We start from the raw sequence: 23,874 nt of genomic DNA, 5'->3' as shown, positions 1-23,874 counted from the left end.
TAGAACTGATTAAACCAACCAAGATACATTTCCAGAACCAGAATATCAATTTATAACATTTTCAAATTGTATTTTTGTGATCATGGCAACACAAACACACCACAGCAGAATCCTTGCATGTGTAAATATGTTTCCTCTCATTCTCAAGACGTTTTCACATAAAATAAAAGTGTTAACCTAAATATAACGCCCCGGTCTTCTGTTACCTCTATTTTATTTTATCAAATTATTTATGAATGCTCAAGTAGCAAAAGGAAAAAAACTGAATAAGCCAATTTTCACTAGTTGTCCTTGTCCTTATGTTAAAACAACCGTTCATTTGACCCAAAACAAAAATCAATAAATAGAATATAATATGTTCATTTAATAGTGCCGTATAAGGTTAAGCTGCAATCTACACGTATATAACATATATAAGGAATTTAAATAGTATTCCCCAGAAGTAACCTAAATCTTTTAGATGCATATTCTTTCAGTTTAATAAAACATCATGATCTAGTCTGCGGCAAATAGGCTGAAAAAAACTAAACCTTTGTACAAGTGCTGTGTTTTGAGCTTTTAATTTTAAAAGAAATACAGGAAACAGTGGGAGAGGAATGTTTGGGTGAAGCTTCAGTCAAGTTCCCCGGATGCAGCGTCTTCACTTTACCTCTGAACTTGTGTTTACCTGAGCTCAGTGAACTAATCTGAACTGGTGAAGTAGAAATATATTTGATAAACAGCAGCAGAGGTCATTGAAACTCTCTGTGAAAAACACTTGTGTCATTTATATTTTATTGGTTTATTTATTTATTTATTTCAAAAACAGTTTAAACAAAAACATCCATACAAAAAGTACAGCTGAACTAAAATACTCTGCTCGGAATGATTTACAAAAAGAATTAAACCATAAAGATTCATGAATGCATCAACAAAACGGATCAGAAAAACACACAAGTAAAGCCACAATATCTCAAAAAAACTTGTGGACATCTTTTTTGATATTTGATCAAAGCAGACAATAAAACCTCAGTTAGGACCGAAATTGGCTGCAAATAAATATCCTGTTCTCTTGTGCACTTCAAACTGGGATGTGCCTGTTGACAAAAATAGCCTCTCCGTCAGTCCCGCAGACGAGACACTGTCCGAGTACGTCCAGGCTGTTGACCGACAGCGTCTGGCTGGGCAGCATGTGAGTTGTCTCCAGGCGTCCTTTACTGGAGTCTCCGCTCAGCCAGGCGTTGACGAGGGACTGGTTCCCTCCGGCTGGAGCCATCGCACTGCGTGACATCATGCTGTTGTTCCTGCCACCTGGGAACACCACAATAAAACATATTGGATTTGAGATCATTGTGATTACTGTGCCTTTATTATGTTGGCGTATAGATTCCAATATGCAGGGTTATTTTATAACTAATACATGAAATATACAAATATCCTCTTTCTAAGGCAGAAGGATTAGTTTCTAACATATGATGATTGAAATATGTGACATGTAGTCTTGCCTTGTAGGAAGGAGGGCATGTCTGAATGTGAGGATGTTTCCCAGTGTAGCAGCGAGCCGTCCTCTGAACAGGTGAACAGATGGTCTGGGTTGGTTGGGTGGAAGTGGACCTCCCACACTAGACAGAAAACCACAGAAAAACATTTACAAGCTGTTATATAAGAAAGCTGCAGTTATTGCAAAAAGAGAAATATAAATGTTTCCACAAGTTTAAGTCTTACTTTCAGCAGAGTGTGCCTCCATGAGTGAGAAGGGAGCGTTGCTTTGTCTCACATCCCAGACACAGAGCATGCCGTCCTGGCCTCCTGTGGCTACGATGTGCTGTTGGTTCGGATGTCTGTCCACACAGTGCAGAGGGACTCGATCCCCGGAGCTGAGAGGAAAACAACTTGTCAGTTTTGCTTATAATGTAAAGAAAAAGCAAAATCCCATGTAATCTTTTTATATCATGACTAGAGATCTTACAGGGAGAGGATCTGGGACGGCGAGTTGCTTTGTTGTCTGAAATCCCACAGCTTGAGTTGGCCGATCGAGTTCACTGTCAAAATCTCTGTTGTCCTCAGATAAGTCACCGCATGAATCGTGCTGCTGTCTGCATTCTCTATTGATGATTAAACAGTCCAGTAAAACATGTTAGTCATCATTCATTACATTTTATTGTGAAATGTTGCAGCTTAATCTTAGTCTCACCTATGACTCTGATCACTGCTTCCTGGTCGGCTCTGAAGACGATGATTCTGCCGTCTTCACCGACCGTAACGATCTCTGGACTGCTGCACACGACGCCAGTGCAGGGGGTGTTGTCACAAGGGTAACGATGCGCTCTTGCCCAGTGCTGAGCAACTGATATTGTCTATGGATGAGAGAGAGAGAACAAAAAAGAATTGAGACGATCTATCAAACCACAAATATGTCACACAGTTTCCAGTTAAGCAGTTGGTCAACAGTTCTTTCCCTTAACTGAAACATATTTGTGGAGCCATTTCCATGGAGCAAAAGGTTTTATAAAGTCATAAATAAAATACCTTGTGGCAATTTGCAGTTTTCATAAATGTTATAAATCATACACAAATTGAAAATCAGAATAACTACTTCAGAAATGCAAGATGTCGTGTTTACTCTGTCTTTGTTGTAACATGTTTTTATAAATTGTTTGTTGTTTGATATATTTAACAAGGTGCATCAAATGGAAGTAAAAGATATTACATTATTGTCCTTGGTCTGTTGGTAATGGCTCCTTGTGTCTCTCCTTCTGGACCATGTGGTAGTAAAATAAAGTTATCATTATTATAAAGTAATTAGTGTGACCTGTACCTGACTGTTTTGGTGGTGGCGGTAGATGGTGACTGCTCCAGTTGAAGATGCTGTTACGATTCTGTCTTGATCCAAAAACTGTAAAATATTAAAGGACCAGTGTACAGACTCAAATCAATATTGCCTTGCAAGTCTCTGTCACTGTGATATTGGCCTGTGAGGGGAAAAGTTTACGAGCTTCTGCATTAAGAAACTTACCTGAAGGTCTAAAACATCTCCATCATGCTTGTGTTCACACAACAGCTGAGGATCTCCTTCAAATCCATCGTCCATGTCTGAACTTCCATTATTCCCAATGGACCAGATGGAAATCTTGTTGTCCTGCAGACACATTCACAGGAGCTGATGATAACATGCAATGTACGTTGATTGTTAAACAGACCGAACATTATTCAGAAAGGCAAATATATACTTTTACTCAAGAGCTTTACTTGAGTACAGGCTTGACATATCTTATATCTCCAGTCCGCTGATTTCCTGATGCAGATATTGTATTTATTCCCTCACCAAATACACATTAAAATTATATTTCTGTAAAATATGTTAATTCAGTGCTACAGCTGAAACTATCCATCAGGATATAAAGAAGTTAAAATGAGCTCCACATCAACCATTAGACACATTAGACGAATGCTTCCTAACCAAAGCTGCATCAGTAATAATATTCCTATACTGTGATATATGATAACATAACTCAGCAAGTACTTTTAATGTACATGTAACACAGTATTTATAGAGCAGCAGTACTAGTTTCATTCTATTAAAACAAATATAAAACAAATAGGCCCACAAAGACATTCAAAACACACTTTTACACTTAAATACATATACTTTTTTTTACACTTTTCTCGTTTATCGCGATCACAACACTTGATCGTGCAGTAGATTCGAGCCGAATTGACACTTTACGATTCCCAACGCGCTTCAACTTATTATCTGACCGCTACGAAATAAGCAACCCCGTTAATTTACGAAATGAAATATAATTGAGCGTTTTTTCCTATGAAGTCCGGTGTGAAGTTCACTATAAATATCAAGCTGCCGACCTCGTTGTCCCACGAACCGGCCGCAAAGATGTCCGGCTGCTGCAGAGTGGACACGGACACCGGTTTCCATCTGGTCCGGCTGACCTTCTGTGACACGTACTTGGCGTTTACATTCTCCATCGGGACAGAAACTGTCTCTCGCACTTTAAACCAGAAGACGTTAGCCGGCGTTAGCTTAGCATCCAGGAGAGAAACCGAACCGTGCGCGCCCACCGCGAGTCTGCTGGGGACGGTGGCTCCGCGGGGTCAAAACACTCCTGCAGCAAATGGGAAGGAGAATGAGCGCCACCAGCTGGTGAGAAATATACAGTTAATAATAATAATAATTATTATTATTGCTAATGTAATAATAATGAAAACTTTCTTTAAATGCAAACAACAGCTTCAACTTTTCACGCTCGTCATAGTTTTGTCATGTCTTGTATTTAGTCTCTTGTTTATAGGCTCTTTCTTTGTTCTCTTGTGTTTTAGTACTTTACTGTGTATTCCAGTATTTAAATGAGTATCATTAGCTAAAGGAGTATATGTATAGTTATTATATTATTTTATGTTCATTACATTCTATTTTGAGCGATGTCTAAGTCTTAGTAACTGTTTTATTGCTTCTTCTCTCTAATTGCAATGTCCATCCATCCATCCATCTATCTATCGCTCTATCCATCAATCTCTCTCTATCTATCCATCCATCCCTCCCTCTATATCCATTCATACATCTATCCATCCACCCATCAATCCCTCCATCCCCCTCTCTATATCCATCTGTCCATCCATCTATCTCTCTCTATCATCCATCCATCATCCATTCCTCTCTCTCTACCAATCCCCCTCTCTACATCTATCTACTAAAGGATGATCTATCCATTCATTCACCCAAATATAGAGAAACGTGGGTTTCCACAACATGTCTCTAGCGCCACCTAGCGACCAGAGTCCATAGAGCTGCTGCAGATGTGCGGGACTCTGGGTGGATTGTGTTTTATTCTCAGGTGAATGAACCTGATCTGATGTGAACTACCCACACTCATCGCGTCGAGGGTTCGATGCCCCCCGCCGCGCTCGGCTCCACGTGCACCGCCCTGCGCTGCTCGCGGGCCGCCCCGCAGTGAGGCGGGTGTCCGGATGCCCGGTGACGTCCCCGCCGCTCCGCCGGCTCCTTTGGAAGTCATCGGCTTTCTCGGTAAAACGTTCGGCGCAGGCGCGGCACTGACAGCTGCCGTCTACTTACTCCGCAAGGTCTGCCTCACGATGGCCTGGAAATCTGGAGGAGCCAGCCACGCAGAGCTCGTCAACAACCTCCGCAGTGAGTAGTTCGCACAGCGGCGGCCCTCCGCGCACCGCTCGCCCGAGAAAAACGCTTCATTTCGCGGGTGGAGGTTCTCGGCGCAGCGCGGTGGCTAGCCCACCTAGCAGGCTAACTAGCTAGCCGTGTGGTCAAGTTGTTGTTGACCCAGCGCTGCCTCTCTCTCTCCTCCCCTTTGCCGGAGCACGTTCACGCCGTGGATCACATGTCTCTGCATCGCTGCTGAATTGAAACACTCACACATGTTTGGTTTTTAATTTATTTGTGTTCGCGGGATATTTGTTGTATTTTCTTTGGGGGGGGGGGGGGGTGTTAGCTCAGCGTGCTAGCTCTATGTGCGTCATTGTAGCTGGCGTTAGCCGCGCTGCTAGCTGCCCTGCCCACACTCCTCCCTGCACCATTCACCTCCACCTGAATGACGCTGACAGCTGCGGGGAGGCTGCCTCTGTTTTGCACCTTTATTTAGCGGATGACTGCAACAGACGAGCTGCAGTGTCACTGCGGCTGCCGGGTGTTTGTTCAGGTGGCGGGGGGTGAGGGTCGGTCTAAAGTGGGCGGTGAGTCGGCGGGGCACCCCGCTGGGATCTGGTCTGATGGATGCCGCCAGTGCCACGTGGTTCCTGCTGCAGCCCAGACATTAGAGCATTGTGTGGCGACAGAGGCAAAGTGAAGCAGCCTCTGATCTGCACTGAAGGTTTCACCTACACCGAGCAACGTGATGTGCGGTGTCATCGTATCTGAAGAGTATGCAACTCCACTTTCAATATTACATTTCCACCAGATGCTATTTATATTCTGCTCGGTCCAGCTCTGCAGCAATGTTAAGCTGCAAGCGTTTGGAAACTGTGACTCGTCTTCCTGTACTTGCTCCCAATCAAAAGCACAACTTGTATATTCTGCCACATTTATCGAAATATGATCTCAGATCAGTCGTGTCTGTCCTGCACAGAGGAATTGAAAACAACGATCTACATAAGGAAGTTGAATCCAGCCCCGCTGCATGCGAAGCTCCTAACTGCAACATAATAAAATGTTGGACTTTACCCACAGTTTGGCTTTCACATGCACAACACAGCACAGGGGGGTTCTCTGCACACACTATTCAACACAGTCATGGCAGTGATGCTAATCTCTTCCCATCATCAGCTCAAGATCACGTTTTCTTTCTTTGCGGTGGTTTAGCAGCTTGTCAAATTAAAATGACGTGGTCATTATTTAGATTTCCTGCTCCTCCTCCTGATTGAACCCTGGACTGGACACTGACCCATTTAAACACTCAAATGGCTTAAATTTAACCCAGAGTGAGCACAAGCTGGATTCATGCAGGTCACACACAGGATGCATGCTAATTCAAAGCTTTGTCACTGTCTCTGTCCTCCTGATCACGCTGCTCAGAACTGCTCTGTTCACCCAGTTGCATTTGTCTCAGTGCCTCATGAATGTTTAAAGTTCAGCACTCAGTTGTGTGTCGGAGGAAGATTAAATGTGCCTTTTGAATTGTACTCGTTCAAGGCTTGTTTACAGCAATAATTTTGGATGGAATAAAAAATAGCTCGAAATCAGCTGGTGTGTGTTATTTTAATTTCAAATATCAGTAGTAGCTGTCCATCTGGTGTATTTGTAATGTGTCCAAAAGCAGTGCATAGCTCTGAGGGTGAGGGGAGTCGGTAATGAGAGCGGTGCCTGCTGTCGTTGGCGATTCCTGCCTTTGCCACCAGCTGCTACAGGAACCTGTTAGAAGAGAGAAATCTGAAGACGCTAATACTTTTGTGGGGGAATTATATATTTCCTCTCCATATGGGCCAGGGTCTAATAAGAACTCCTGCTCGTCGTTTTGGTTTTTACGATGCAACTCATAAAGGTGCAGGTACTAACTGAAGATTGACACAGTATATATAATATTGCATATCCCCAAAATACCTGTAAATGTACTAATGAATTGTGTATCGTCTAATATCTGTGAATTTGTTCTTACCTTAAATAGTTTATTTATGTGCTGTTTGTCTCTGTGCTGCAAGATTGTGTCATATGTTTCCTCCTGGTGTTTTTTCTTGCATGTTGTGAGACAAACTTTGTTTCCTCCACAGAAAATGGCATTATTAAATCCGACAAGGTCTATGAAGTCATGCTGGCCACAGACCGATCCCATTTCTCTAGGTGCAATCCCTACATGGACTCGCCGCAGTCAATAGGTACGCACTCGTTACACGCTCGTAAATTCAAACAATCAATGTGAGGGATGAACTGACAAAATCTCTGCCTTTCTTCTAACTCCAAGGTTATCAAGCTACCATCAGCGCCCCACATATGGTAAGAAAAGACTCCCAGACGTGCTTGTTCCCATTCCGACATTTAGACGATAGCAAAGAGAAGCAGCCAGAGATGTTTTTTTTTTTAATGGATTAAGAAGATAACGGCCAACCAACCCCAAGCAGTTTCATGGATTTGTATTGACCTCTGGCATGTTAGCTTTGTCAAATCCTTATCGTATGTGGCTTTCTGAAGTGAGCAAACTTCACCCCATACATATCCTGATTGGTCTCATCAATGTGCCCCCCCCCCAGCACGCCTACGCCCTGGAGCTTCTACACGACCAGCTGTACGAGGGGGCCAAAGCTCTGGACGTGGGCTCCGGCAGTGGAATCCTGTCCGTCTGCTTTGCACGAATGGTGAGCCACACACATGACGGGTAAACGCACACAACTTCTCTACGGTGGCTTTCTACATTTAATGTACTCATCAGCTGGACAACCGGTCGACGTAAAATCAGATGAAGTTCTTTGTGTGTATGAAGCGAGCCTCATCCCTCCCTCTACTCTTTACAGGTAGGTCCTAAAGGGAAAGTTATAGGTATCGATCATATCAAAGAGCTGGTAGATGATTCTATAACTAATGTGAAGAAAGATGACCCCAGTTTGATGACATCAGGCCGAGTCACGCTCACAGGTAAGTTGTCATTCACTAAATTTACACAGACACCATTAATCCAACTGTTAACCTTATTCTGAATAGCATGTTAACATGAGCTGCTAATAGTAACACAACAAAACATTTTCCTACAGACTGAAAACGTGTCGGCTGATGCTGTTGCTTGTTTCTTGTCAATTAATAATTTGAAAATAAAATAAAAATTAAAAGTTTAGATAAACATCACAGCCAAATGTTATTAACCAACCTACTTGATGATGATACGCACCCGCGTGTGTTTCAGTGGGAGACGGGAGGATGGGCTACGAGGAGGAGGCACCTTATGATGCCATTCATGTCGGCGCCGCAGCACCCAACGTCCCTCAAGCTGTGAGTCTCACGTTTTTCCACATGACTTCAAAACGGGGAATGAATGTAACTCAAGAAATGTAATGCAAATCTGACTTTGTCATGTCATTCTACACCATCCTGGACATTTGTATCCTCATGCTCTCAACCCTCCCTCCTCTCCCAGCTTCTGGACCAGCTGAAGCCCGGCGGTCGGCTGATTCTCCCCGTCGGCCCGGCGGGAGGAAACCAGATGCTGGAGCAGTACGACAAGATGGAGGATGGCAGCACCAAAATGAAGCCCTTGATGGGGGTGATTTATGTGCCTTTAACAGACAGAGACAAGCAGTGGTCCAGGTGGAAGTGACTTCCTTCTCCCTCCCCTCCTCCCCCCTTCTCTGCTTCTCACAGTGGCAAAGGTGAAATGGTGTGGCTCGGAGCAGGCAATGGATCACGAGGGGCTGCATTTTGCTGCTTGTCGACATTTTTTGCTTCCTCCATACCACACCAGCTAGCTGCACGTTTCCTTCATTTTAACTCTAAAGTGGTCAGTAAAAACCTGCCTGACCTTTTGGAGCCAAAATATTGAAACCATTAATGAATTGGTGTCACGTGTGAGGTTATATGCTTGGTTTTCAGAGCATGACTTCTTCATTTGAATTCTAATATGACATTAAACCCCAGTTGCCTGACTTAATCGTTGACTCTGTGAGATGTAGAAAAATCAAAACTGTAGCTGTTTGGATTTTATTGTGACAACGATTCTTAATATTTTGCATGTGATTCTAACTCTTGAGTTCTTGCACGACAAGTGTGATTGTGTTCCTCACAAGCCGCTCGTCTGTTTCTCTTCTCTGACGTCTGACTTGTGTTTCTCGCAGGGATGAACTTTGAAGAGGAAGACCCTCCCTATTCCACCTTTAAGTTTGAACCTGGGGAAGACTTGGATGGGGTCGAACAGCCCTCGTCATGTTGCAAGCATAACAAAAACAGGCTCTTTTTTGTTTTAAATCTAACGACGGACAACCAGTACCAGATCGATGACAGCCCAGAAAAAGGCTGGGGAGAAGGACTGCTTCAAGCTCGGCACAGAAAAAATGGGAGAGAGCTTTTTGCTTTTCTTTTTCAGGTGCGCATCTTTTTGGTTATGTTTTCTTTTTAACCGCTGGATTTAATTTTTTTTCTTCATTGTTTAAAATGCAGTCAAGACGTTTTTACAGTTTTACATTTCAGCAGCATCAAAGCTGAATGTAGGAGGGACGCCGGACGAGGAGGAGGAAAACCTGAGACTTTTAGATAACTTAACTAGCTACAGCGTGTGTGCTCTCTTCCCCTGCCAGCAGTATTAGGATCTCACACAGACACACACACACACCCAGGCAACACAACAACTGATGTAACCCACTTTATCCTGTTTGATGTGCTGCACCCTTTAGGTCATTCTACACATAGAACAAGCTACGCAGTGGATCATACCAAGCCTGACTCCAGGGAGAGCGGCGCACTAACAACACTGATACACGTGCACATCCAGGGCTGCGCTTTCCACTTGGTGATGTGCTGCTTTTCTGCCATTAACAAACTTGTGCAGGCTCTTCTGGTGGCTGACACTAAACGGCATCGTCACTGCTTTGCCAAAACATTGTCCAACAATATAAAGCAAATGAATGTGTGTTTTCTTGAAAGAAAGAAAGAAACAAAAAAAACCTACATGGATTAAAAAAAAAAAAAAAAAAGCACATTTCATTTTGGGTGAACTGCGTGGTGGGTGATACCTGGCTTTCACAGTTTATGGAATGGCATATGAAATAAAGAGATGTTTCACGTCTGACATTTGTTATCGAATCTTTTGTGTGCAGGCCACAAAATATAGACTGTAAATAAAGATGGACGACGCCTCTCCTCTTCCTCCCGTGCAGCCATCTTGCAATTTCGACGTTTGGAGGCAGATTCTGTGCAGCAGCGACAGTGGTGTGGAGCTGCTGTATCAAGGTTTCACCGATACACGACCAATCAGCTGTCAATCGTGATGCTTCACCCCTCTTTTTTTTTATGTCATCAAATAACGAAAACCAAACTTATCAGAAACATGAAGACTTGAACAAACACGAGTGATAAGAACAACCTAAAGTGACAGAAACCATCATTAAGAATAAAAAAAGTCGAGTACATTGACTTTATAGTTTAGTCCATGGTCCACCTGCTTACATGTAGGAGGTCAGGTTTAAAGGCAGCCACCAGGGGGCGAACAAGATGATTTGACTTCACTTGTAGTGAGCTACCATGTTGTGGTGGCTGCAACCTAAAGTCTAAAGAGGTCAGGAGCCAAGATTCCGTCAGCACACCCCCAAACTGATAAATAGTAAAATCTTCTATGATGTTTAAAGCTCTGACAACTTCTCTTGTTCATAAAGAAAAGAAATTGGTAATGACCTCGTTGTTTGAAACATCTTTAAAATACAGGTATTGTATTTGTATAAATCATCGTCAGCACATCACACCAATATTTTTCGATATATAATAAACTTTAATATCTGACATGTAAGACAGCACTTAGAGGAAACACATCTGCGCAAATACAGGCACGTACTCCACAAAAAAACGTTTGCTTGATGAAGACATATGCAACAGATCCAGGCAGGAGTGGGACTGGACAGGATTCACTACGGTTACTATTATTCTGGGATATTTAAAGAATAACTTCAACAACAGGCACTCCAGAGTATTAACACAAATTCCAACGTTGATTTCTGACAGAATAATTAATGGATATTGAAAATAATCCGTCATGTTTATGGGACTGTTATCTGTGAGTGTGTAATTTGGTGCAGCTCGATTGAAGCTCGGTATGCGTTCTACTGAGTTCCTTTCTCGTTCATCACGGATTCAGCACAAGCATGAACTCACAAGCGTCTGACTCGGTTCTGACAGCAGCAGCAGGTTCACCAGTCGGAGGTGGACAGTGTAGAGAGACGTTCGTGACGCCAGAGAGATATTTCCTTCCTGACGTGAGGACAAATAAGAGACGAGACATTCAGAGTGCAAATTTCAAAAAGTCCTGGCTCAAGCTCTTTGTGTTTGACGACCACATCGTCTGCGATTCTCATCCGTCAGATCTTAATATTCGCTGCCCCTGGTCGGTTGGCTACAGGTACATGCCGTTGATGAGGTAATCCGACTCCTCCGTGGTCAGGGGCCGGGTTTTCTTCAGCTTGTGGCGAGCGAGTCTGAGGCGACAGCCGATCATGAGCAGCAGCAGAGCAGTGATGATGAGTCCGAGAGCCAGAGGGAGGATTGCCCCTGGAGGAGCAAACAAAGTCATTACACATGAACCATTAATGGAACCAGAGCCGGACAGAAACACACGCGTCTGGTCTCACCATACTCCGGGACAGGATGTCCTCCCTTTGCTGGCAATGGTTTAGAGACGGGGACGTCGTTCTCTGCTTGGCTCTGGGAGGCTTTAGGTGCAGCTAAAGCAAAAACACAAATACAGCTCAGGTCATGAAGCTGACTCATGTCAGTTTTTAAAAATAAAAATAATAATAAATGTACCTATCTCTGTCTGTCTGGTGATGGGAGGAGCCACAGTTGCTGGTTTGAAAGCTGGACCTAAAACATAATCCCACTGTTTGTAAAACGTAGTTTTATGATGTAGTTACAAAAGGACAAAAAAATAAATAAATTCTCACTTTTTTGTATACATTCACCGACGCAGTCTGATTCCTGCAGGAAGTTGTTGTGGTTGCCCTGGCAGCCGCCGTACAGGAAGTGTTTGCATTCGCCGGCGCTTTGGTCGTAGTACCAGCGAGGGAAGGTTCCTTTACAGGGTCCGACGACTGGAGCTGCAGCACAGGGATCTGCAGGAAACAAGACACAGAAGAGCAGAGTGATGTTTCACATAAAATACACCGTGACCCTGGTACTGAGCTTCTCTATCTCTTTATTTCAGGAGGTTTGGTCAATTTGGAATCCATACTACAACTAACCTGAAGGTTAGAGCGGCGCCTCCGCTAACCTGAAGGTCGATGGTTTGATCCCCCGTCTCCTCCTCCATTCCCACTAAATTGCCCCTGATGGCTACTGCTGCATGACTGGGTGAGTGCTACTCGTGGTTGAAAGTCAATTTACTTTCAGTGATGTCTTTTGATGTCTCTCTTTGTGTTTTTAAGTTATTTTTGAAGCAGAAACACCGAAGATTCAGTGACTGTAGCTCCTCAAATGTTTTGATTTGATTGAAAATGAAAAGGTTGTGTTGGTTGTGCTGCAGGTTGAAAAATAAAATAGAAATATGAGGGTGTCATCTCAGGCTTTGGGGGACTGTGACAGACGTCATTAATTGTTTTCTGACATTTTATCGACTAGGATGTTTATTTCAAAAAATGAAGGATTCCATGATGGAGGATTTTCTCCATTTCCCCCCCAAAAAACAGAGGGATATTAATGGTGCTTTTCACTTTGACGTCTTCTCCCTCGTCTCAGCTATGATTTCTCATCTGAGTTTGGACGGAGCAAAGAAAAGACTCCTGAGAAAACACCTCACTCATATGATACCTGTGGTAAAACAGCGAAGGGGGACGATGCCCTTCAGGTCGGTCTCTGATTCGGGGATCAGGTTGCGGACGGAACAGAGGAGCTTTGTTCCAGAACCGAGCTGTTTTTTTTTCCAGCCAACATTTTCAGCTCCGTGCTGTGACTCAGCAGCTGCCTACAGGGCCTCCATCTGCTTCTTTATCCAGACTCACACTAAAACCATCTCTGCCTCTTTACAAAGGGACTCTGCACTAATGACGCAGCTCATATCGTCGAGAACATTTCAACAAAAGCAGCTGAAGTAAAAAGAAATGCTGGTCACTTAAAACTCATCCATGTTTATCGTGCATGTGTCATAAAACCTGCCTCCTCCATGTTAGTGGATGGTACGTGGACCAAACAAGGAATATCATGTCAAATACCTTTATAGTAGTTTCTCCTTTATTTTCCTCTAAGTTTGATTCAATTAGTTATTTGGTTTATTTGGTTGAATGTATTGGCCGGACTCGACAGTTGGAGCAAGCAGAGAAGCGACGCCCATCTTTATATAACGTCTATGGTTGCTGTTATTTGAAATGAAATGTTGCAGAGTTTGAGTTAAGAGCTTTAAATAACCAGAATCTTACCTTGACTGACTGAAGTCCCCTGCTGGCTGGGACTTTGAGGAGGAGCGATCTTGGTTCTGTCCTCAGGTTGCACGATGTTCTCCACGTTCTTCCTGGGTCCGTCCCGGAGCCTGGGCCCAGCCTCTGCCCCCTCTGTTCGGGCTCCAGACCCACGAGGACTGGGTATGTCCACAGGGTGGGTCACCGACTTCCTGTTGCTGTCGACTAACGACATCGCAGAAAACCCCCGAAATGATGCAGAGGTCAGAATGATTTTGCACATTTGTCTTTATTCTTGAACCATTAAACCTCGATTCTGATAACACGAGAGATTATAAAAGACAATAACATGTATTTCTGATTATAAAATGTTTCTCACAGTTTGGGCAGAAGTCTTCGTCGGAGCGATCTGGACAGTGTTGCTTCCCATCGCAGGCGTAGGTGATGTCGATGCAGCAGCCGTCATCGCACCTGAACTGGTAGTTTGAACAGTGACCGGTGCAAACTGTGGACACACAAAACTCTAACTGCACCGCTCGCACAAAAGCTCGAACGCTGATGTTTTGCATTGTGAAGAATCTGATGTGGTTTGGTTTTGGTGCGTGCGTCACCTTCTGCTTGGTGTTTGGGTGCCAGCACAGTGACAGAGACGTTGTCGGAGCTCTTCTGACCCGCTGTGTCGGTGACCATCATCTGGAAAGTGTACACGCCCTCCTGCAGACCGCTGATCTTCAGAAGCCCCGGATGGGTCGCCTAAGGATGAGTGACAGCTCTTTTTTATTTTTTATTTTTTAAACACCTCTGTGATGCAAAAATCATATCAACAGAGAAAGTTGCCATTAAATTTGAACGTTGAATGTGAGACACAAACATTCCTGGAGCTGCCTCCTGTCGCAGGAAGGACAGAGTGAAAATATAACCACACATTAATATATATGTAAAGTAGGACGTGTTTTGCTGGCAGCAGAAACCAGGCTCCAACATTTCTGCTGTGTCCTCGGAGCAGGTTTAGTTACAATCATCTCTTATCTGTGTTGATACAGCAGGTCCTTAACGAGCTGGACACAAGTCGCCCTGTTGACTCAACTAAAGCAAACACAGGTGCAAATTTTTTTCATATTGTGAATACAAAAGTTTTATAGATCTGTAAACGCCGACCTTCATGTTGATGGCTGTGTCTCCTTTGACCAGGGTCCACTCGTAGTGGCTGATCCTGCGGTCGTCCACGCTGTCCCGACCATCCAGGACGGCCCAGTCTGTGGGCAGCTGGATCACCACGTCCTGTCCGGCGTCGCTGCGAGGAGGCTCATCCACATCTGCAGACAAACACATCTGAAGTTATGTGGAGTTTCATTTTAATTTTTACATTATTTCTGGTTTTTATCCACAGTGGGTTAAGACAAAATAATAATTATTACTGTGTTGTAGTGAGATTATTCAAAAGTTTTACGTTTGATTAAAAGATTGATCATAACAGTTTGGACTAATTGCTTTTTATCTTTAAATCCTACATTATAAAGCAGAGACAACTCAGATTGGATGTTTCCTACACAGGAGAACAAAAGGTATTTTTTAATTATGTCAGTCCACAAATCGATAAACTCTCTAATTTGTTGGGGATTTCTGTAAAAGCACTGTAACGTCCACTTTCTTGGATGGTAAAGTAAACAGAACACCTGCTGCTGGTCTCACTCTCCTGAGCTAATTCAACACAACCTTCAAAGGTATTGAAGGCAAATGATTAACTCACCTTGTCTTTATCAGTTTGTAGCGGCTGAAGCTGACAAAGTGTTAGAAAGGTGATGTAAAACTGACAACACCCAGTTTACCGGAGAGATTAACGTGAAGTCAAGAGGCTGCAAAAACTCACACACGGTCAAATCACAACTTTCTGAAATCTAATAAATGTGAAACTGTTGTTTACTTTCATTTGTTTACTACAAACATCACTTCATCAGTGTTTTATTTACTCATAGAAACATCTTTATTAAATCTACATGTTATGAGCAATATAAATAAAATAAAGTGAATTCTCCTTTCTTTGTTGTTTTTCAATAATACTGAGATAATCATGTTGCTGATCCTCTAACCCTGGATCTCCTCCATCATCTCCCCACCTGGTGCACCGTCCTCCTCGGCCAGTTCCTCCCCGGGCCTCCTGGCTGATCCTCCGGCCGAGGCAGGGAGTTGTCCCGGGGCGCCGGTGGCGTTGGGGGCCCTGGTGTACGTGGTGAATCCCGGCTGAGGGGCGAAGGAGCAGACGCTCCTGCCCCGGTAGGTGCAGTTGAACAGGTAACAGCTGAGACTGTCGCCGGGCTGCCGCGGCTCCTCCTGCACCACCGCCACGGTGCAGTGCGGCTGGGAGCAGCAGGAGTGCAGGCAGTCCCTCCAGGTGAGCACCCGATCCGGGGCCAGCAGGAAGGTGGCCCCCTGCTCGATGGAGGCCTTGGTGCGGATGATGCGCTCCCCGACGGCGCTGAAGTCGCCCGCGCACGACTCGACCCCGTCGCCGGCCCGGTCCTGCTGCTGCAGCTGCTTCCTGAACTCCTCCAGCAGCTCCTCCACGCCGGAGATCTTCGACTTGAGGTCGGCTATGGGCGGGGAGCGGCCGTCGGTGAGGGGGAAAGAGGAGAGCAGCAGGGCGGAGGCGAGCAGGAGCAGGAGCAGCAGAGGAGGAGAAGGAGGAGAAGGAGGATGCTGCAGAGGAGCCATGTTGTTGTTCGGGAGGACGAACACCCGAGCGTCTCTGTGTCTGCAGCCGCTGAACCTCAGCCCAGAGTCCGGAGAGGAAGAGGAGGCTGCCTCCATCCAGGAGAGATCCGCTGCGGCCCCACGACACACGTCATATCAACATGACCACCGGTCAAAGATGGAGGTGCTCAGTGTTGTCATGGTGAGGGGAGGGTGGGGGGGAGCTGACGTCACTGTGATGAATAAAAACCACACAGCAGGGGACCGGAAGTAGAACACCTGAACCTGACACGTGTTTATAGAGTCAACAAATCACGAGCAGAAATAAACGTGAGGATTTTTGAGTCTCTACAGGTTTAAAATGTTTTTTAATTCAATTTACTTTATTGTTTTTATTATTGTCATGTCATCAGGAGCGTCTCAATAGAATCTGGGGGCCAGGGGGGAGGGGGGCCCTACATTGAACTAAACAGCCCCCCCCCCCCCCCCAAATAAATAAATAAGTACATTTTAAAAATGAAAACACATTCTTACACTTTTATATTTGTATTTAATCAGCTGTGTTTGAGTTTTAAGCAAAAGATGACCATTACTTTTTGTCCACTATCAAACTTAACTTGTTGAGAAAACGTGTTTGTTGTTGAGTTAGCTATCATGAAACACAATAAAATAATCAGCACGTTTACCTGGTTAATTAATACTTTAATTAGTGGCTCATCCAGATGAGAGGTTAAACAATAACCCTGCAGTGTTTAATAATCAGATGATCAGTAAGTCAGGTCTAAATACTCACATACAACACTTATTTTATTATCATTTACACTTATCTAATAATAATACTGGTTGCCATGGTGAGGAGGAGGCTGGTGCTCTTCAGAACCAGGTGACATCACTGTGATGAATAAACACCTGAACCTGACAAACCAGTTCACAGTGTAAACAAGCGCACAATGTTTTTTGCAGCCTCCTCTTTCAATAAAAAAAAAAAATATATATATACGATAACGACGACATTCAACCACATTTTAACACGTTTCACAGTTTCTGGATGAAAAGTTTTATTCAACAGTATGACACAAAAATCTCGATTCATTTTCGATGAGAAAAATTAGTTCATGATTAGTTTTCCCCATTTCTGACATCGTGTTTCAAAATAAAAAAAAGTCAAGGTTCTTCCATTTCATATTTTCATCACAACATAAACGTGACTGAATCTCGTATATCACACGAGCACGTTTGTCAGTGTACAACAACAAAAAGAGAGCAAATGATGTGACGCAACATTAATTACTAACTTAACATCGTCTCCTATGATTTGTGATACAAGAAAATACAATATTGTCCTGTTTACATTTCACATGTTCATCTCAGACTCGGTCAGGTCCCACATGGAGATTCAACTACGCTAGGTTCATCAATATATCTTTTTTTTAAAGTACGTAAATGTGATTCACATATAATTTTATAACACAATATTTACATGTTTCTGAAAAAAAAAAAAAAAATGGAGATTCGTAATATAAAAAGAAATGTGAAAAAACAAATTAAATAAGTCTCTGAACAGTAAAAAACAAAAAAACAGGGCATGCACTGACGTCCTTCAAATAACCATAACAATTAAATAAAATATCAACTTAAATAAAGTAGTGATAAGATGATAAAAACAGGAGTACAGATGGTTTCGAATGCAGTATTTTGTATCTCAGGCTTGTGTTGGTCAGTTCTGTAAACCTTTTTAAGACAGGAGGAAATGTTGTTTTAAGGTTTTAATGGTGGATCTTTCCCCACGAAGCGTCACTTTTAACGCACGAGTAACAAAAAGCGGCGTTGAAGAATTGTCGAATTCTTCCGCAGACACGGCGATCACAGGCCGTGCTCCTGAACGTCTCGCTCTTATAAATACTGAGGTAAAGAAGAGAATACTGAGCGTGCGATTCAGGGACAGAGGTCCAGGCTTCTCCGAGTGGTTGTTGTCTCTGAAGCCTCAGGTCGGCTTCTGCCTGTAGTCTGTGATGGCCTTCCATAGTTTACACAGGATCCCACCTCTGACAGGACAGTGACAGCGTTAGGTTAGGATATATATTATATATATATTATATTATATACCACGACAGACAGTATCATGCAGCATACAAGACATACACTGTTTGTTCTATAACTCAATAAGAAGCTATAAAAGCCTGTAAGGAAGGAAACTGTAATGTTGTTTTGCTTCGTGTTAATTAGTTTGTTGGTCTGTTCGTGTGTGGAGGGATTTGTCTGTGTGAGGGGAGGAGTCATCTAAGATCTGAGTGTTTCCAGCTGTGTGTGTGTGTGTGTGTTTGTTTGAGACCATGCGGCTCCGCACCGGTGAGTTTCTCTGATTTTATTGTGTAAATTGTTTGAGAATTAATTTATGCTTCTGATGTTTCCTAATGGCCCCGAACATCTGGTGATGTCTGACAGAAATGTGTGTTAGTGAGTTCCGATGCTCTTGTTGACTTAGAGGATGTGTAATCTATGTAAGTCATTGAACGTATATTCATGTTATTACTTTGTGTAGTAGTAGTTGGCATGGTTCTGAGTTAATTTATGTTTTATCGTCCATCAACTTAGTGCGGCCTCAGTAAAGTGTTGAATTGCTCTTGGATCTTTTGTTTAAATGTGCAGCTTGAAGATTTCTGACCTTTAAACCGCCTGAACTAGATTCAGCAGGATTTAAGCTTTATTCTGAGACATGAATCCACATACAGATGTCTATGAAAGGCTCACATTGGCAAATCTTTATCCGATAACTGGTTCAGGCTCTAGTTGTCGTGTATTTTTGTAACTGAATACTAAAAACAGAAGTCAAACTGTTACCTCAGTCTCAAACTCTTCAGATCTTCTCTCGTGACATCGTGGAGGATGTCGTTCAGCGTGTACTCCTCATTCAGAACCTGAGGGAACAGAATGAGGGGAAACGACTGGTCATACATTTGAAAATAAAAACTGACTTCTTGTTACTGATGCTTGATTATTGATCTCTCCGAACTGTGCAATATTAATTTCTGTCCGTGCAATTCAATGGCTAATGTGCAATCTGTTTCACTGTATATAATTTCACGTGGCATTTGTTCTGTTTACACTTTATATATATTGTATTCCATTCATATTTTCTAAATGTCCTTGCAAGTACTGTACCTTATTATTACTTTACTGAAATCTATTTTTCACTTTCCTCTGCTGCTGTAACGGCGAATCTCTCCATTGTGGGACTAACAAAGGATCTTAATATATATATATAGATATATATATATCTATATATATATATATTATAGATATATATATAGATATAGATATATATATATATATAATATATATATCTAGATATATATATATAATATATATATCTATATATATATCTAGATATATATATATAATATATATATCTATATATATATATTATATATATATATATATATATATTAAAGAAATGGGGGAACGGGACGACACGTTAGTCAAACACAGGGACTCACTTTGTCTATGGCGTCCTGGTCGGCACCAGAAAGCTTCAGCCAGCTGCTCAGCTCTGAGTCTTCTCGTGTCTCTGCAGGTTGACTCGTCTGTTCTTCAGAGGACGACGTGAAGACGTCTGACAGAGAAGAACAAACTTTAGGAAATTTATATATTTTGTTAGGCCACTTTTAGAGAGGAGGCTCGGATCCTGATACATTATGATATAAATGATGATGAAATAAATGCTTTGAGAGAAATGCAGCAAGAATCTGTTTCTAGAGTAATATCTATATTTATTGAATTATAAAAACTCAAATGTGATCTCATCTACTATGAGGAAAAAAATATATGGTATATAGGTTTTGTTCCAATATTATAATCAGACCTTCCCTTACATTTAAATCTTAACAAAAAAGACAATACTCCAACAATTCTAAATAAATGTTATATATTTCTAATAATTAAAGTGATGTTCATGTTCTGGATTTATTATAGAAACGTAAAGATCTTTTGAAAGCTGCTGTAAAGTGTTTGCACAGGATGTTCTGAGAATCTTAAATACACTAATATCACATCAGAGAGTCCGGACACATCAGATTTATTCTGTGTTTACATCCTGAAATCTCAGATCAGAAAATCAGAACGAGAGGTCAAACAGTTTGCAGCTTCAGTGGGCGACAGAGAACAGCTTTGTTCTTGTGCATCAGTCACGTCACAGTTTGTATAAATGATTTACATTCCTCTGTGTTTTCAATCACCTGCTGCTGGGGAGGATAACATGCGTTTTGAGAGGAATCTCCTCAATGAGTCAGAGCTGGTTGTGAAATGCTGTTTAAATGTAAAGAGGGAAAGTGTACGGAATCAGACCTGCGGGCTCAGATCGCAGCTTCAGTAGTCTGATCTCCTGCTCTCTCTCCTCCAGCACCTGCTGCAGGATGGACTGATACTCTCTCTCCCTCTCCAGCAGCTGTTCCAGCAGCCTGGAGTCAAACAGGAAACGCAACAGGACTCTTTATTCCAGAGGTAAATATCAGAGATGAAGAAATAATGACGGCTCTAATGGTTTGTGTATTCTCTGTTGTGGCGTCGGTGTCTACCTGTTGGTCTCCAGCTTCATCCTGCCCAGCTCCATGCTCACAGAGCGCTGTGCGTGGTGGGACTCGTGTGAGACGGTGGAGCTGAGCGTGCTGACTCCCGACGTGGCCACCGTGTCGTCGTGAGCGGCGACGGTAGGCGCTCGGCTCTGGTGGGTGGAGTTTCTCTCCTCGGTGTCGTCGTCCACGTCCTCCTGATCGGCCGGGTCGCTCTCTGAGGCCAGACTGAAGTGAGGCCGCAGCTCTGGACACAGACCATTCAGTTCATTAATGATCGAGAGGATGAAACGTATGAGATGTTTTCAAAGTTTCTTAATCGATCAAAAGAAAAACTAGATGAATTGTATTTGAAAACTTTTTGTTTTCCTCACTTTTTGAGTTTCTGTTTTATATTTTGGGGTTTTGGACGTTGGTCAGATGAAACAAGCAAATAAAATGTCTCCTCTGATTTTGTGTACTGGGTTATTTGTACTGTTTCTTCATATGTTATTGACTGAGCCAGTAATTGATTGAAATTCGTCAATAATTAAGCTCAGCTACATTGCAAAAGGAAAAACAGAGACATAACTTTGGTCTAATAGTTGATCTATGAACCTGGGAGGTTCTCTTCTTAAACTTCCATCATCTTTAAATCATATTTTCCTGTTTATTTTCACGAATCTAATTCAACAGGCTACTTTTTTTCTTTTGCTGCTGCGTTTGCAAGAAAGATCTACAGAGCACATGTGGCTGATTTTAGTATTTTTTATATCATCAAATCTTTACACTCTGTGTCTTAAAGTCCTGTCTCACAACACTTGTTTCACCACAGCTCCTGTGTTCATCAGACAGTCGGTGCTGCCCCGAGGGACAGAAGGTAATTTATTTAGAGGCGCTCTGCTCGATACCTGGCACCAGGATGGTGATGGCCGTCTGCACGGCTTTGCGGATGATGTTGTCCAGAGCGAACATCCAGTGAGGCTTGATGTTGTGGTTTCGCAGAACTTTGTTCACCTGGACATGAGAAAAGGAGTCAGACAGAAAGTGAGATTATCAAGACAGGGTTTCTTTCTGTTTGTCTGCAATTATTATGTTTTATCCATTCCATTTTTAAAGTTAATGAATTTATCTAGTTTGTTTTATTTCGGTTACATTGAAAAGTATTTTGTGTTTGGAAAAGTTCTCTATAGTTTATTATTCATCCATCATACAGCTCGTTGTTTTGAGGGTCTCAGGGGAGCTGGAGTCAATCCCAGCTGGGGCGAGAGGCAGATACTGAAATACTCTTTGTACTGAATATTTCCTTCAATTTATTGAATACATTAATTTATAATTATTGGTATACTTTACTTTCATGTATTTAGACTTTACAGTTCATGTTTTTTTTAAGAATTATCATTATTAACATGGTTAAAACATTACTTCCTGTAATTTCTACCTATCAAATTATCTTATGCAGTGTAGGACTCTATATAAAACCAAAGTATGTTTGCTGATGTTTTAAAATCTTTTCAAACCTTTGAATGCATGAGTCTCTGCCAGCTCTTCTCTAAACTGTTCCTCTGATGCCCAACAGGAGGCATCAGAGCCTCATCCTCCTGCAGGATTATGCAAGATCTCTTCCTAACACAAAAACAACCACTTGCTCTTTTGCAATTTCATCCACATCACCCTGTTTCTGAGGGGACGAGCGAAAACCGCCTTTTAGCGCTAATGTGCAATTACTCCTGACTGATCGGCCTTTTTGTTCCCTCACTTAAAGGTTACAAGCATTTTCACATTTATCTGTCTGATCTGTGCGCGGGAGGAGCAGGGAACATTGGCAGCAGCTCTGTCGTCTGCAGCTCCTGTGAAATAAGAACTACACTGAACAGAGGTTTGTGCAGTGACTAAGAGAACCTCCGCCCACAAACAGGGGAAGAATAAACCTTTGATGACACTTTTTTAAAAATCAAAATCTACAAGATAATATGAGATGAGAAGAAACAAACAATCTCTGGAGCCTCAAGGCTACAATTTGGGTCAGACACAGTTTTGAATGTGATCCTCTGCAGCAGAGAGGTTGGAGTATTTCTTTAATTCATCATTTTTTGATTAATAATTCACCGTCGGATGAGACGTGAGATTGAATCTGAGATTTGCAGCGATGAGCTCGTTGACCCTCGGTGATACTCACAGCGTCCTGGAACCCGAACAGCACGACCTGCAGCTGACTGATGGCGGTGCTGTCAAAGTCCAGCTCCAGCTTGAGTTGCGACAGCGTGTTGGCGATGATCTTCCTGTCCGCCATGCGAACGAAGTCGCCCAGGCTGACCACGAGGGTGGAGATGTGCTGCGGCTTCAGCTTCATCTCCTCGGAGCCCTGGAGGTGAGGAAGAGGAGAGGAAGATGAGGAGCGAGGCCATGACGGGCGAGAGGGACGTACACAGGAGCTATGAGGAGCTTTTATTTTTTCATTCTTCGATAGCCAACCTGTGTGAGGGCCTCCATCAGGTTGGCCACCACCTTGTCCCGGTCCTCCGTCAGGATGTGGTGCAGCGTGGCTCGTCTCTCGCTGTCCTTCCGAAGCATAAAGAAACCTGAATCCTTCTCATCGGGGGACGGGGGGGCACTGTGGTCCTCGAAGTTCTCCACAGGAATGCTGAGGAGAATGGAAAACAGAAAAAAAATATTTAAAAACCCTGTTTTACTGTGATAGAAGGCAGCTCTGACCGTGTTTACTCCAGATTAGGAACATGTCTGGGTCTTGTTCTACCTGAGGAAGAGCGACCTGGGCCCCTTGACATCTCTCTCGCTGTAGCACTTGATGCTGGGCTTGAAGATGAAGGGGTTGGTGTTGAGGTCGTTGTCAGGGGAGACGGAGCCGTACTCGCTGCTGCTGCTGGTGTCCTCCACCACCACCGGCACCGGCAGGGAGATGCTGCGGAGGTACTCTGAAGGAAACAGGAAACGCAGGATGAAGTAAACCCTAAATGCTGCAGCGTGCACACACACATAATCAGATTTATTGCCCTGCAGCACAGAGGGACTCTGGAGCAATCAGGAGGAATCAGCTATTCTCCCATAACAAAGAGCCAAAGCTTTGAAGATGGTGAAA

General features: G+C 43.1%; 4 protein-coding genes across 8 annotated transcripts in view; 1 reads left to right on the top strand and 3 right to left on the bottom strand.

Annotated features, from left to right (window-relative positions):
- Window positions 1–757: 757 nt before the first annotated feature.
- nup43 (nucleoporin 43) lies at window positions 758–4,095 on the bottom strand. Its single transcript, XM_020109097.2, has 8 exons — window positions 3,844–4,095; window positions 2,996–3,118; window positions 2,798–2,875; window positions 2,174–2,336; window positions 1,949–2,084; window positions 1,705–1,856; window positions 1,485–1,601; window positions 758–1,290 (listed from the first exon to the last, which is right to left on the bottom strand). The coding sequence occupies exons 1-8, from the start codon at window positions 3,961–3,963 to the stop codon at window positions 1,061–1,063; spliced, it is 1,119 nt and encodes a 372-aa protein (XP_019964656.1). The 5' UTR covers window positions 3,964–4,095; the 3' UTR covers window positions 758–1,060.
- A 684-nt stretch (window positions 4,096–4,779) lies between these two features.
- pcmt (protein-L-isoaspartate (D-aspartate) O-methyltransferase) lies at window positions 4,780–10,227 on the top strand. Of its 3 annotated transcripts, none has more exons than XM_020109098.2 (8): window positions 4,780–5,143; window positions 7,231–7,335; window positions 7,422–7,453; window positions 7,708–7,812; window positions 7,969–8,089; window positions 8,355–8,440; window positions 8,586–8,755; window positions 9,280–10,227. In XM_020109098.2, exons 1-8 carry the CDS (start codon window positions 4,963–4,965, stop codon window positions 9,290–9,292), a joined length of 813 nt encoding a protein of 270 aa, XP_019964657.2. In that variant the 5' UTR covers window positions 4,780–4,962; the 3' UTR covers window positions 9,293–10,227. The 3 variants fall into 3 exon arrangements, 2 of the variants coding, with proteins under 2 accessions (XP_019964657.2, XP_019964658.2); XR_002203768.2 differs by having other exon boundaries at window positions 4,796–5,143; window positions 8,586–8,817; XM_020109099.2 differs by having other exon boundaries at window positions 4,842–5,143; window positions 8,586–8,711.
- A 675-nt stretch (window positions 10,228–10,902) lies between these two features.
- Window positions 10,903–16,434, bottom strand: lrp11 (low density lipoprotein receptor-related protein 11). Of its 2 annotated transcripts, none has more exons than XM_069515054.1 (9): window positions 15,627–16,434; window positions 14,695–14,852; window positions 14,148–14,289; window positions 13,916–14,041; window positions 13,558–13,761; window positions 12,091–12,258; window positions 11,954–12,010; window positions 11,779–11,871; window positions 10,903–11,698 (listed from the first exon to the last, which is right to left on the bottom strand). In XM_069515054.1, the coding sequence occupies exons 1-9, from the start codon at window positions 16,342–16,344 to the stop codon at window positions 11,544–11,546; spliced, it is 1,821 nt and encodes a 606-aa protein (XP_069371155.1). In that variant the 5' UTR covers window positions 16,345–16,434; the 3' UTR covers window positions 10,903–11,543. The 2 variants fall into 2 exon arrangements, with proteins under 2 accessions (XP_069371155.1, XP_019964655.2); XM_020109096.2 differs by having other exon boundaries at window positions 15,654–16,433.
- An 826-nt stretch (window positions 16,435–17,260) lies between these two features.
- Window positions 17,261–23,874, bottom strand: part of map3k5 (mitogen-activated protein kinase kinase kinase 5) — a 43,930-nt gene continuing 37,316 nt past the window's right edge. For both annotated transcript variants that reach the window (XM_069515027.1, XM_069515028.1), the window contains exons 22-30: window positions 23,533–23,710; window positions 23,250–23,418; window positions 22,954–23,139; window positions 21,686–21,791; window positions 20,802–21,042; window positions 20,572–20,684; window positions 19,725–19,840; window positions 19,069–19,145; window positions 17,261–18,272 (exon numbers count right to left, since the gene is read on the bottom strand). In XM_069515027.1, coding sequence (XP_069371128.1) covers window positions 18,212–18,272; window positions 19,069–19,145; window positions 19,725–19,840; window positions 20,572–20,684; window positions 20,802–21,042; window positions 21,686–21,791; window positions 22,954–23,139; window positions 23,250–23,418; window positions 23,533–23,710 — 1,247 coding nt within the window. In that variant the 3' untranslated portion in view covers window positions 17,261–18,211. The remainder of the gene's footprint in view (window positions 18,273–19,068; window positions 19,146–19,724; window positions 19,841–20,571; window positions 20,685–20,801; window positions 21,043–21,685; window positions 21,792–22,953; window positions 23,140–23,249; window positions 23,419–23,532; window positions 23,711–23,874) is intronic.

The sequence above is a fragment of the Paralichthys olivaceus genome, chromosome 19, assembly GCF_024713975.1.
Source record: "Paralichthys olivaceus isolate ysfri-2021 chromosome 19, ASM2471397v2, whole genome shotgun sequence".
NCBI lineage: Eukaryota > Metazoa > Chordata > Actinopteri > Pleuronectiformes > Paralichthyidae > Paralichthys > Paralichthys olivaceus.
This window is presented reverse-complemented; position numbering and strand designations above follow the sequence as displayed.